The 12,515-nt window shown below is 45.1% G+C and overlaps 1 protein-coding gene across 2 annotated transcripts; it reads right to left on the bottom strand.

Annotated features, from left to right (window-relative positions):
• Positions 1-564: 564 nt before the first annotated feature.
• Sc5d (sterol-C5-desaturase) lies at positions 565-9,953 on the bottom strand. 2 transcript variants are annotated; one of them, XM_028755740.1, is made up of 6 exons: positions 9,853-9,953; positions 7,705-7,801; positions 5,573-5,790; positions 4,462-4,594; positions 1,946-2,046; positions 565-1,646 (listed from the first exon to the last, which is right to left on the bottom strand). In XM_028755740.1, the coding sequence occupies exons 3-6, from the start codon at positions 5,780-5,782 to the stop codon at positions 1,191-1,193; spliced, it is 900 nt and encodes a 299-aa protein (XP_028611573.1). In that variant the 5' UTR covers positions 5,783-5,790; positions 7,705-7,801; positions 9,853-9,953; the 3' UTR covers positions 565-1,190. The 2 variants fall into 2 exon arrangements, with proteins under 2 accessions (XP_028611573.1, XP_028611574.1); XM_028755741.1 differs by lacking the exon at positions 9,853-9,953 and adding an exon at positions 9,768-9,840.
• Positions 9,954-12,515: the final 2,562 nt, after the last annotated feature.

Raw genomic sequence — 12,515 nt, forward strand, 5'->3', positions numbered from 1 at the left:
AAATAGCCATTAGAATAACTTTATAAAAACATATCTTCTCCCCTCGCAAATATACTTAGCTTACTACATCCACCTTTCTTCATTATTTTCTGCGGAGGCAGTGGAAAGAGAGGGAAGAAATGGAGGACGAGGTTTAAAAGTGTATCTCAGGTAGACTTAAGTGCTTGGCAATCATTTCCTTCATTAAAAAAAGTCAGCTTTGTAACTGAGAAACACATCAAAAGTACAGTGTGTCCACTTTATTAAAGAAGATATCATCTCAAATTATCCAGACTCACATCTGTAGGGTTATTAAATAGCGATTTTAAACGACACACATCAAGCTGGGCAGTGGTGGTGCACACCTTCAATCCCAGCAGGGGTGGGTAGATCTCTGAGTTCGAGGCCAGCCCAGTGTATAGAGTTCCAGAACAGCCAGGGCTACACAGAGAAACCCTGTCTCAAAAAAACAAAAAACAAACAAACAAACAAACAAACAAAAAAAAAAACCCCAAAAAATAAAAAAGATGACACCAAGATCTTCGGTTAAATAATTTCCTATCTCTGTACTGAATGGTGGAAGAGTTGACATTTTAAAAAATTACCATTTATTTATTCATCATTAATATCTGATAATGCCCCAGAGAGTAAGATGCCTACGTATAGGAAGAAAATATAATCTTATTATATCAGCCATTAAGTAAGTCATATACATTGCCACTCATGTATCGGCCTGTTTGGACTGATATTCCTATCTGAATGAAGTCCTGCAAGTCCCCAGCACTGCTGCAGAGGCAGCCGCTCCGGAACAAGAGCATCTTCACGTTAGGGTTTCCTGGCTAGTCTCAGTATTGTTAAGTGTAAGGGATATTGGTTTCCTTAATGAATATGAGTGGGTTAAGGCAAAAGGACACAGACCAGCCTCTTCAGCAGCGTATTTTCTATCGTATTTAAAGATGTTGTCGGGACTGTACAGGCTGCAGATCAGCTGGCTGGAAAGACACAAGTTGTCCCTGGACCAGTGTCGGACAATTAACCAAGAGATTACGATGCTCCCAGTATCTTCCTTCCTGCTGTTTACCGTCAGGACCACTCCTCAGCACGACACTCAGGCAATGCTGACATTCAGATGACACCACTTATTTGCTACGTATCTTGACTGTGTGTAGATTATTTTCTTATTTAAAATAGTTAATAATTTGGGAAATAATCTACTTGTTCTTTGTGAACTCTACATTGCATAATTTTTTGCTTTGACAGCCGTTTTCTGCAAGGCTGTTGGAGTCTTTTTCTGTCATGTTCTTCACATAACTATGCGGTCCTTTCCCTTCAAAAGAGGAAGGATGTTTAAAAGAGCCTCCAATTCTATCCCACAATGTGAAATACTGTCCATAGTTATAGTCAAAGAACATATGGTGGTCTGTGTGATGAGCTGACCCGTTAATAAATGGCCTTAAGATCTGGGGAACCCGAAAATCACCATCATGAATGGAAATTGTCCAGACATTTACCAAGACATATAAACCTAAGTAGACCACCTTGTGCAGTGGAAAGACAAAGGGGTATATATGGTAAGGCAGACTCTGAAGGAAGCCGTCCACAGGGTGAAAAGCATGACTTGCAAACGGCGTGGGGATCTTCCAGATATGATGAGGTTTATGTATGTGCTGGGGAAGAAAGAGATAAGGTTAGACCCATGTGCTCTGCCTGAGGCAAGGGCAGACTCAGCTTCCACTCCTGGGTCAGATACAACCTAACTGGAATTGGCAAAGTCACTCCCTCTCTACCCTCAAGGTTAAAACTGTAAGAAAGTCCAGACCCACAAAGAAAAATATAAATAAAATGTGTGTGGGCCCTGTGACGGCTGATGGGAAGGCAAGGGAAGTCCTTAGAACCTGGAGTACAGAGGTATAATGCTGAAGTGTGGGACATCGTCCTGTCCTTTCCCCTCTGAATGACTCTCTACCTTGTAGAACAGTCTGTGGTGCAGACCCCTATGAATCCAGTAGATCAACATGTCCGTGAAGAAGAGGAAGGATATCACGCTGATGACGAGATGAATCCAGCCTAAGAGAGAGCACACAGAACAGGAGTCAGAGGTGGGCTCCCAGGGCCACTGTTCCCTTTCCACGGGGCCACAGAAGGCAGAAGCGGATCCTAAACCCAAACGTTAGCCCCTCATTCATTATAGGTTCATCCCCGTTTGCTACCTACAACTGATTACCTCCCTCCTCTTCCTCCTCCCTCCCTTCTTCCCCCTCCTCCTCCTCCTCCTCCTCCTCCTCACGGAACAACTTGACATGTTCTAACTTTCATTAATTTTGTAACTTTTAATTTAAACTTTTAGCTGCTATGCAAAAGCATAAAAATGGCCCATACACTATTTTTTTTCATTTTATAATTTAACTTTATTATTATTATTGTTTTCTGAGACAGGGTTTCTCTGTGTAGTCCTGTCTGTCCTGAAACTCACTCTATAGGCCAGGGTGGACTTGAACTTAGAGATCCACCTATCTCTGCCTCCCGATTAAAGAGGTGGTGCACCACCAAGCCCTGGTATTAACTTTATTGTGGTTTCATTAGGTGGATGTGTGTGCAGGTGAACTCCGGATGCTCTGGCTCCCTCTAGCTGGAGTTACTGGCAGCTGTGATCCACCCAATGTGGGTATGAGGATCTGACCTTGGGTTCTCCTAACTGCTGAGCCATCTTTCTGGCACGAGTATTTCTTAATTAAACTACAAAGATGCCCATGGAGAGGACAGTCACACTCTTTCCCTTCGTATCAGCTTTCCTAAGTCCTAATCTTGTGCACTCCCTCCTTGCCTGGAGCTTAACTTCTCACCAAACAAGTCAGCTCTAGACACTCACTCCATAATGAGTCACTTTTTGGGATCTCCAGCCTCCTCCTCCTGGAACTTTCTCCTTTTGCACTCAACCTCCCCCCAGGGTCTATGGGATCTTATCCCCGACTCTGGCTCACGCTGTCCTCACAGTGTCTAGAACTCCCTCTCCTTGACTTTGCTCATTCTCTCACGCACTGTCAAAGCCTCTTCTAATTACCAACCTCCCACTTGAGAGCATCCTCTGGTATCAGCATACCTGGGCTCAAGCCTCTGACCCACCATCTATTTGCTGGACTTATAAGCAGGTTCTTGATTCTCTGTTCCCTACTGTGCCCCTTTCTAAGCGCACCCTAGCAACAAGACCTACTCAGCAGAGCTGCTGAGGGGAAGCAGTGAGCTGACCCAGGGCAGAGCTGGGGACTGCTGCTGACCTGTCACCCTCAGCAAATGCCTTTCTTCCTGCTTGTGTTCCGGGTGTCAGGAAAGTGTCTTGAGGTGTAACTTCAGAATGGTAGAGAAGTCACTGCAAGACTGCTTTTAAGAAAACTAAAATCTAAAGCTCTAAGTGTAAGGGTCAATTTCTAAATTCTGGACAGAGCCGATGAACTGCTGTATCTCATATACTCTATGACGATATTTACAGATATGAAACAGTGAGTATATTTATTAAAACCATCAGAATGCAAAGCACATGCGCAGCATTGCATTTCTGCAATGCAGTCGAGGAAGTGGTCGGCACAGACGGAAGGGAGGACATGACAGACAGGGAGAAGAACACATGGATGGGTGACTTTCAGTAACTCTCACATACTACTGGAATTCTTTCCCAGCTGTTTGAATAATCATAGGGAATCAATACAAGGCCCCACTCCTAATCGGCATCCCCATAGGCACACAATGCATCCAAAACTGACTTTAGAAATGACAGAGGAGTTAAGGAAGTGCACACGTGTGTCGAGACATGCAGGGAAGAAGGCAGGACAGTCAGAACAACTGGACAGTTTCAAAGAAAAGAGAGAGAGAAAAAAAGGCAGGTTTGGCCTTAAAGAAAGTAGCTGTATGGAGGCATACTCTACACATTTAAGGCCAGCCTGGGCTACCTAGCAAGACTCTATCAAGAAAGAAGGAAGAAAAGGGAAAAGAGGGGCAGAGTGGGGAGGGAAGGAAGAAAAGAGGGAAAGAAAGGAAAGGAGAGGAGAAGGGAGGAAGGTAAGCAGGCTGGCAGATCCTCAGAAACAGCAACAACCACAACCACAACCACCACAACCACAACCACAACAACCACAACCACAACAAAGCCAGGTGTACTAATATGGATTTGGAATCTCAGCACTGGTGAGGTAGAAACAGACAGCCAGACTGGACAAATTGGTAAATTCTAAGCCAATGAGAGACTCTGTCTAGACTTGGCCAGGTGGTACAGCCCTTCATCCCAGCTCTTGGGGAGGTAGAGGTGGATGGACCTCTGTGTGTTTGGGGCCAGCCTGCTTCTTCTTAATTGAGTTCCAGGCCAGCCAGGGCTACCAATCGGGGCCCTGTCTCACCACAAACAAACCAAAACAAACCAAACAAAAACAGAAGGTGAAGAGCGATCCTGAAGATGACATTGAGGTAGCTTGGCCTCCTGCTGTCGCTCACCATTTGGAAAGTCTCCTATGTCGTCATAGAGTTTGCTGTAACCTCTCAGCTCCAGCAGGAACAACGAGACCGTGGGAATGCTGATCCAAGGTAAAGACTTGACGGTGAACATAATCTCTCGAGAGACCTGATTCTGAAGATCAAAGTTCCAGTTATTGAAAAGTCACAACAATCTGTTCAACAAAACTGTCATAAAGTTGACTGGGGGTGGATTTTTAAATGTTCTGTCTGTTCTTGGGATCTGGCTCAACATCAGGCAAGCACTCCACCGCTGAACTAGGTTCCTACCCCTCAATTCTTTCTCTCTTTTCCTTATGTGTGTGTGTGTGTGTGTGTGTGTGTGTGTAGACAGGAGCACATGAGTGCTCTGTCTGCAGAGGCCAGAAGATTCCAAGAAGCTGGTATTTCAGGCAGCTGTGAGCTGTCAACATGGGTGCTATGAACCAAACCTGGGTCCTCTGTGGGTTTTAACTGTTAAGTTCACTTTTCATGTCCACTAAGTTCTCTTTTATAAAGCATCCCTTGATACCTATCAAAAGCAGCAAGTACCTCCGCTTCTGAATTCTTTTCTCTTCCTCACCAAATGTCTACGCTGAGTTTCTGTTTATGGAATAATCTATAAATCTATAAATGAACTTCCCTCCCCAGCTCCTTTCAGCACAGGGACTATTTCACAAATACCAGCAACGGTCACAGAGGACAGCTCCAACCTGATCAAATGGAACAAGTCTCAACTGCTGGACTTGGATCCCTGGCTCAGCCACAGAAAAACACACATGATAAAAACATGGGCAAAGCCTTTCAGCTTACAAAGGCTAGAGAGGAAAATATTCATATGAGCAAAATAATTACAAACGTACACTCATTCATCAGGGTCCGTAAAATCATTCTCATCTACGTACCGGGTGAAGTAAGATTCCAGGCTAACAGAAAACAACTAGGTCCCCTTAGTTGTTAGAATACAAGAAGGGAAGAAGTGACTAACCCTTATAAAAATAGCCAACCCCTTCAGGGGCTTGATTTCAAAAATTCTATTTCCATCTTACTCAAAGACTCACAAATATAACATTATTTTTATGGTAACGGAAGCTGGAAAAAAAAAATCTCTTACCTTTAAAAACTGCGGGTGTTTCATTAATGAATGATCGTAGACAAAATAATAGCTGAGGGTTGCACAGAAGAAGTAGAGGATGTAAGCACCCAGGTTTGTGACAATCAGGAGACTAACAGTCTGTCGGATAATGTTGTCCTCGGGCCACGTGGCTGGATATACATACGGCGTGAAGAAGTAGTAGTCGGCAGCACTGAGAACTAGGTCCATCTCAGCCCCTGCGAGACAAAGGGTTGGCAATTCACTCCTGGCCTCTCTACGACATCTCTGCAAAGCCGTGTATACAGTTTCCAGACTAAGAACAACCTTACGTTGTACAGGTGTGACCACCGGCCTCTCTGGGTGGCATCTTTGGCAGCAGAGAGAGTATCAACAGATCATCTCTAGTCTGACCTCTTCCCATTTTAAACGTTGTGGCAATTAGACACTGATCACGTGGCAGGGTCAAGATTCCCAAATGACATTGCGACACATTGGGAGATGCCTTGGAATGGATTTCTTCTCCGTTTCTCATCCTAAGTTGTGGCTCAAGCACTAGTTATTACCACAGATGCCTTCAGTGATTTCCCCATGAAGGTTCACACTGTAGCTACCCGTTCTATCATCCTATCCTCTGGCACACTCTAACTTTCCGGAAGGCAGCGTTTCAATCACGCCACCAGAACAACGTGATCACTGTTTAGCATTTCAAGAGTAGCCTCCCGGAGTTATTCACGGTCTGAGGAGGTTAAGTATCAATGTCTTTTTAGTGTTAGAAAAATCCTTCCCTTGGGCTGGGGAAGATGGCCTAGTCAACCAAGTGCTTGCCTCGCAAATCTGAGGACCTGAGTTTGGATCCCCAGAACGCAGGTGAAGAGTAGGGCATGGTGGCTTGTGTCTAAATAATCCCACTGATGGCAAGAGTGGAAGGAGAGACAGGAGGACCCTGGAATTCCTGGTCAGCTAACTCAGCTAACCCAATGAAAGATGCTATCTCACATATAAGATGAAAGGCACCCAGGGACAATAACTGAAGTTGTCCTTTGACCCTCGCACGTGCAAGAGTGCCCATACACACACACACACACACACACACACACACACACACACACACGGAAAAAAAATCTTCCAATTATTGGCTGGCTCTTCCCTGTCTGCTCACATAATAAACATTTCCTTTTAAGACTTATTTTTATTTTATGTGTACGTTTGCCTGACTGTTGCTCACATGAGTGCGGGTGCCTGCAGAGGATAAGAGAATATATTGACTTTTGTAAGATGCCTGATGAGAACAAAACAGAAGCTGGACTCGGGTCCTCTGCAAGTGCTTGTAACTGCAGAGGTATCTCTCTGGCCCTACCAAACACTTCTGCTCATCTACTGACACCATTTCGTACAGGAAGTAATTTTAAGAATCGATCTTTATGGATGAATGATCCTAGGAAATTATGATTGCCAGGCCTCTGTTAACTATGCAGGCACCATATAAATGCTTGCTTTTCTAAGCACAACACTGCTTGGTGAGAAAGGGTGTCTTGTAGTCACAGTGGAGCAAAAGAAAATGCTGTAAACAACCTTATTAGCATGAAGTTAAGGAGAAGAAGATACAAAAGACTTGTCTGGGCATAAGGAGAGCTCCCAAGGGCCTTCAAGACTTTTAGATATTTTCTACTGTCTCACTTCCTTTAATTCTAACCCCTCCCTTCTTAATGTAGCTATTAGCGTGCATCGGCCTAATTGACATTAACACGCTATAACAGTTCGGCTTTCATGCCCTGTGGTTTCAGGATCAACGCAGCCTCTGGTGATATCTATTTACTTTTGTATTGTCAAGCCTACTTTATCAAACATGGCTAGAGTTTCATTTTTCTCTCCTAGGCCATATTTTGGTAGTCATTTCCAGTCAAACACCAACCATTTGTCTTGCCATAAGTCATGTATGCTGTTAGATCCTAGGCTCTGTCAGTAGGGTGTCTCAGAGAAATAGCACACAGCAGCAGCCCCTCAATACTGTCCTATGCGGTAGTGACAGCAGCTTCATCCTTGCTGCCACCCACAGGCTGGCTGTCTTCAGACACTTCCGAGCTTTTCATATGGAAGTCAATGCAAAGTTAACACAACAAAACACCTCCAGAAGGCATGGGCAGGCATACCTGGTATGTGACCTGAGAAACGGACGGTTGCAATGGTTGTGATGGTCAGTCACTTGGCGAGTCAGGATCGACCATCAGATGAGGGGGAGGGCTAAACCTATGGGGGTTAAAAATAAAACAACTGTTTGGATCTCAGGGCTTCCAGGCTTTGACACAATGACTGCTCCTTTATTAAGTAAACTTCTCCAGGCATGATGTTTTCAAGGAGAAGCCGTGTGTGGAAACCTGGGTGCAGGCTGCTCAACTGATCTCCACAGGTACTGAACGGCTTGGTGAATCCTCAAACAATGGAGGACGGTGCCGATTTCTCCACAACCCCTGGAGTATCTTCAACTCGACAGGAATGAAAAGATACGTTGGTGCATATTGACTCCATATTTACCGCAAGTGATACTGAGCACAACTTCGTCTATTTGTAACACGATACACTTTTCCTGTGAATGCTCTGTGTCTCCTACCCCTGCCCCTCTCCCTCCAGCTTCTGACTCAGGCCACTCTCCCTCTGCAGTTTCCTGAGTGGCCAAAAACATAGGTTTGTAGCATCAACCCCAGCTAGGAGTTGTCTGCTAAGGAGCTTAGCCCTTTGCTTAGGGAATGAGCCACAAGTGTTTTCTCTCATTTCATCCTGAAAAAAATAAATTCACATTAAATGTCAGGTGCTCAATTCTCTATCACAAGTGCCACTCGTAAATCAAAACAACAACAAAACAATTTAACCGGTATCAAGTGCTATCCAGTGATAAACACCCACATGGTCCTATAATTTTGTATGTAATTTTAAGGGTTCAACCTCTTAAAGTCAAAAAGAGCCCATGGTCTCTAAGTTAATTAGATATTATTGCTTGAAACTGAAGTTTACATTAAATATTACACTGCCATTGCAGAAAAAAAAAACAATTTTTTCTTTAAAACATGGTTATCAATTAAATGGGCTTGGCATGTACTTCAGTAATATCCCTTTGGCTTAGTATGTCCAAAGACTTGGTTCCTTCCCCAGCATCAGATAAATATGTAAATAAATACATAAATTCACTATTATACTTAAGTGACTTGAAACTATCATAGTTTTCTTAACTAAAAAAAAAAAGGCACAGAAACAATAGCTAGCATTTATATATTTAAAAAAAAAAACCCACTACATATTATTTCAGGGCCCCCTACCCTCTATGGGTATGTGACCTGGAACTTGATTCTCCTAGGCCATATTTTGGTAGTCTCCTGAACTCTTGGATACTCTGCAGTACCTCTCATCTGGCCTTTACACATTTGGAGGGGTAAAGGAGAGGTCCTCCCATCTAATTCTCCCAAGTCTATAAAGTATGTACGCGTTCTTATAATCTTAATTCACAGGACCGTGAAGGCGCAATCACTTAAACAACTTTGTCCTGTAAGGCGCAGTTGATGCCATGTAAAACCCAGTACCTGTTCTACACAGCATTACCTCCCTAGAGTCACACAGACGGACAGAGTATTCTGAGTTCTCCACATGCATTATATTACAGGATGAATGCAAAAAGAAGAGAGAGCAAGGCTCAGAAGGCAAGCACTTTCACACAACAACGGATGAAAATGCCAACTCAGCTAAGACCCAAAGTGTTCACTAAGTAACTTTTGCCGCCGCCGAGGCCGTGTTTCCAGCTTGTACCACCTTTCCATTTACTCAGCAATAAAGCAGGGATGCCGGTACGAGCGACTTCTTAATGATGCTTAAAGGGAGCATACTGCCGCTTGTAGTCTTCAAAAAGGCAGGGAGGCCAGGCTCACCACCCTCCCTAGGTCGCAGTAGGACGCTGCTTCACAACCTGGTGCCTTCTCCGGGAGAAGCCAAAGCACCAGCGTTTCCCACCTCACCCTGGATGTGGGGTCCACAGCAGGCAGGCAACCTCCAGCACTGACAGAGACCCAGCTCTCCCGGGCCAGGGTCTTTCCCCACCTCCACATAGCCTTGTCCCTCCATCGCAGGCCCCAGGGCCCAAGGTGTCTGCTAGGCCACCACCCCCCTAATGCCACCTGCGCTTTTTTTTTTAGCAGGGACAGCCACACAGGTGCGGAGGATGCCGTACCAGCGCCGGGCACCCGGGGATCCCTCGCGATCGCCCGCAGGTCCTCCTACTCACCGCTGCCCAGTTGCCACCGCACCCAACCTACCTGCCAGGCCCAGCGGCTCCGTAAGCCTCGGCTATACCGCCAGCGGAGTCCAGGAGCCGGAGAGCCCCAGACACCACCCGCTTACCAGAGCCCCGCCCACGTGCAGACAGCCCACCAATCAGCGGCCGGCGCCATAAGCTGATGTGACGGCGGATCGCGCGACCCGGACCCGCGCGGTCGCGGCGGTCACGTGGTCGACGCGTACGAGCCCCGCCCCCTTTCCGCCCCCCCACACCCCCTCCGGGCGCTTCTTGATGCTGCTGCGGGGCGAAGCGTCCTCTCCTGCTTTCCTTCGTACTTTGTTCCGGACCAGAAAGTTTACTAGAATCGTGCAAAGGGCCCGGGATGAGCGCAAACTGACAGCCTGAAGGGAAGATTAGTGACACGTCCTTTGACTTAATGGCAGAGTCACTTGTCCCTTTCCTGTGACTCAAGCATTCATCAATCCGCAGTTATTTTTTAACTTCCCTGCAGGTCCTCTTCTGCAGCATTAAACTATGTACATTGAAAGTTATGTGTAGCAGAGGAAATTTAAAAAGCAATTATAGACGGCGATTTAAAAAAAAAAAAAAGAAAAACAGATTATGATCTGGCTCAACTGGTTTACATTGGCAAAGATAAAGGGGGAAAAAAACAAATGAATTTAAAGATCAGTTTGGCTAACTATGACTCTGGAATCTAGACAGCGACATATTCTATAAAATATAAGAACTCCCTGAGGTGAGCAGTATTGGCCAAAATGAACCTAAAAAAAAAAAGGAAAGGCTCAGAAGATGAATGCTTCAAAGTTGCATTCCGAGAGGATTTACCTGTCTGTTGTCTGTTTCTGGTAACAGGGCCCTACTGATTGATGTTTTGTTTGTTCTGTTTTGTTTTTTGTTTTGGTTAGAAGGAGCAGGACGTTTCAAAAGCCAGTTTGCTTAAGTGATATATTGAACATAAGAGACTATTCTGGCCAGGTCTGATCTCCCAGAGAGAGCTCTGAGACAAGAGCCTAGTCCAAAATAACGACTATAAATTTCACTTAACAAGTGTGTTGGCCAGCGTCCTCTGGAGGAACAGAGCTGATATAGGAATGGTTCCTATATACCTGGAAGGTTCCTGAAGAGTCCCTGGCCCTTAGTCAACAAGGGAAGTTTGGAAATACTAGGCTGTGTTTCAGCAAAGACAGCAGCAGCAGCAAAAGCAGCAGGAGCAGCAGCAGCAGCAGCAAGGGGTAGACGGAAGGCCAAGCAAGCTGAAGGGAAATGATGCCCCCTCTGCTCTGCCCCCACACGGCCCACCCAGGCCTATTATCAGAAATGCTGCATAGGCTTAAGATAGCTTCTTCGATATCAATTGAGATGACGAGGACATTGAGGCTCTCCGTTCATTCGTCGCTGCTTTGAGGCAAGTTGTCATTAGAACCAGCCACCGCACTAAGATAAAGGAAACCCACACAAAACTAAACAGGAATATGTGTGAGTTCCAGAAGTGAGCTTGGTTGTGAGAGTGGAGGCTTTGCCTTGTTGCAGGGGATCTGGTCATCAACTTCCCCCTGGGGCTTCCTTCCTTCCACTATAGTACTTCCCAAAGTCCCATCTCCCGTCTCCGACATGGGCATCATCTGGGCAATGACTAGAAATGTAGATGTGGGTATTAGGTTTCAGTCTCAAAGGAGAAGCAACCTGGTGACCTCTACTCTGATTCCTTCTAAAAGCAAGTTGTTCCCCCACAGCCAGAAGCCTTCCCTCTGTTTATAAGATAAAATATGGTCCAGCACGATAATGCAGCTGAAAATCAACTTAGTTTCTGAGCATATCTCATCCTTTTCTGACATTTCATCTTCTGTTAATCCTGGGATGGTTAACCTTGGTTGTCATTCTGCTGAATCAATAAACAAGAGAGGGCTGGAGAGATGGCTCAGTGGTGAAGAGCACTGACTGCTCTTCCACAGGACCTAGGTCCAATTCCCAGCAACCACATGGCTGCTCACAAACATAGGTAACTCCAGTTCCAGGGAATCTGCTGCTCTTTTCTGGCCTCTGCAGGCACCAGGCACATCCACAGTGCATAGAAATATATATATAGGCAAAACCCACCAGCACCACCACACCTAACACTAAAAATTTAAAAAATTAAATATCTAACAGATTAGTAAAGCATACTGCATAATGTAGCTGTGAGGGCATTCTTATCAAATCAGGAGGATCTGACTTAATAATAGTATCATCCGTTTATGGATTCAAAACTTAAAGACTACGGGGAGAGAGTAAAACAGTGGAATGTGGGGACTGGTAGGAGGAAGGTCACTGGTAAGGGAAGCCTTGCCCTGGTTTCTGTATCTCTTTCTGTGCTTCTTGACCACACCCTCCTCACCATGATAGACTAACCCCTCTGAAACAATGAGTCAAGAAAAAAAGGAAAAAGAATAAAAATTTCCTCCTCTGACCTAATTGTGTAAATTATTGTGTCCCAGTGATTCAAAGTCTGACTAATGTAGTTGCCTTTGGTTGACTGGATATCACATTTTTAAAAAGGAAAATAAACTCACACACATATATACATGTAGTGGCATATTTTCCCCACAAGTTGGGAGGAGCTAAGGTGGGAGGAATAAAGAGAGGAAGAGGAGAAGGAGGAGGAGGAGCTAAGGGGCAGATATGTAGGAACCATAGATGACC

The sequence above is a fragment of the Grammomys surdaster genome, unplaced genomic scaffold (genome assembly GCF_004785775.1).
Source record: "Grammomys surdaster isolate TR1022 unplaced genomic scaffold, NIH_TR_1.0 126086, whole genome shotgun sequence".
NCBI classification, from domain to species: Eukaryota; Metazoa; Chordata; class Mammalia; order Rodentia; family Muridae; genus Grammomys; species Grammomys surdaster.

Excerpts from the sequence above, each read along its gene's own strand:
- Sc5d (XM_028755740.1), bottom strand. The coding sequence starts at position 5,782 with ATGGACCTAGTTCTCAGTGCTGCCGACTACTACTTCTTCACGCCGTAT. Across the intron at positions 4,595-5,572 it reads AACACCCGCAGTTTTTAAAG|AATCAGGTCTCTCGAGAGAT; the intron begins GTAAGAGATTTT and ends TTTGATCTTCAG. Across the intron at positions 2,047-4,461 it reads CATAGGAGACTTTCCAAATG|GCTGGATTCATCTCGTCATC; the intron begins GTGAGCGACAGC and ends GCTCTCTCTTAG.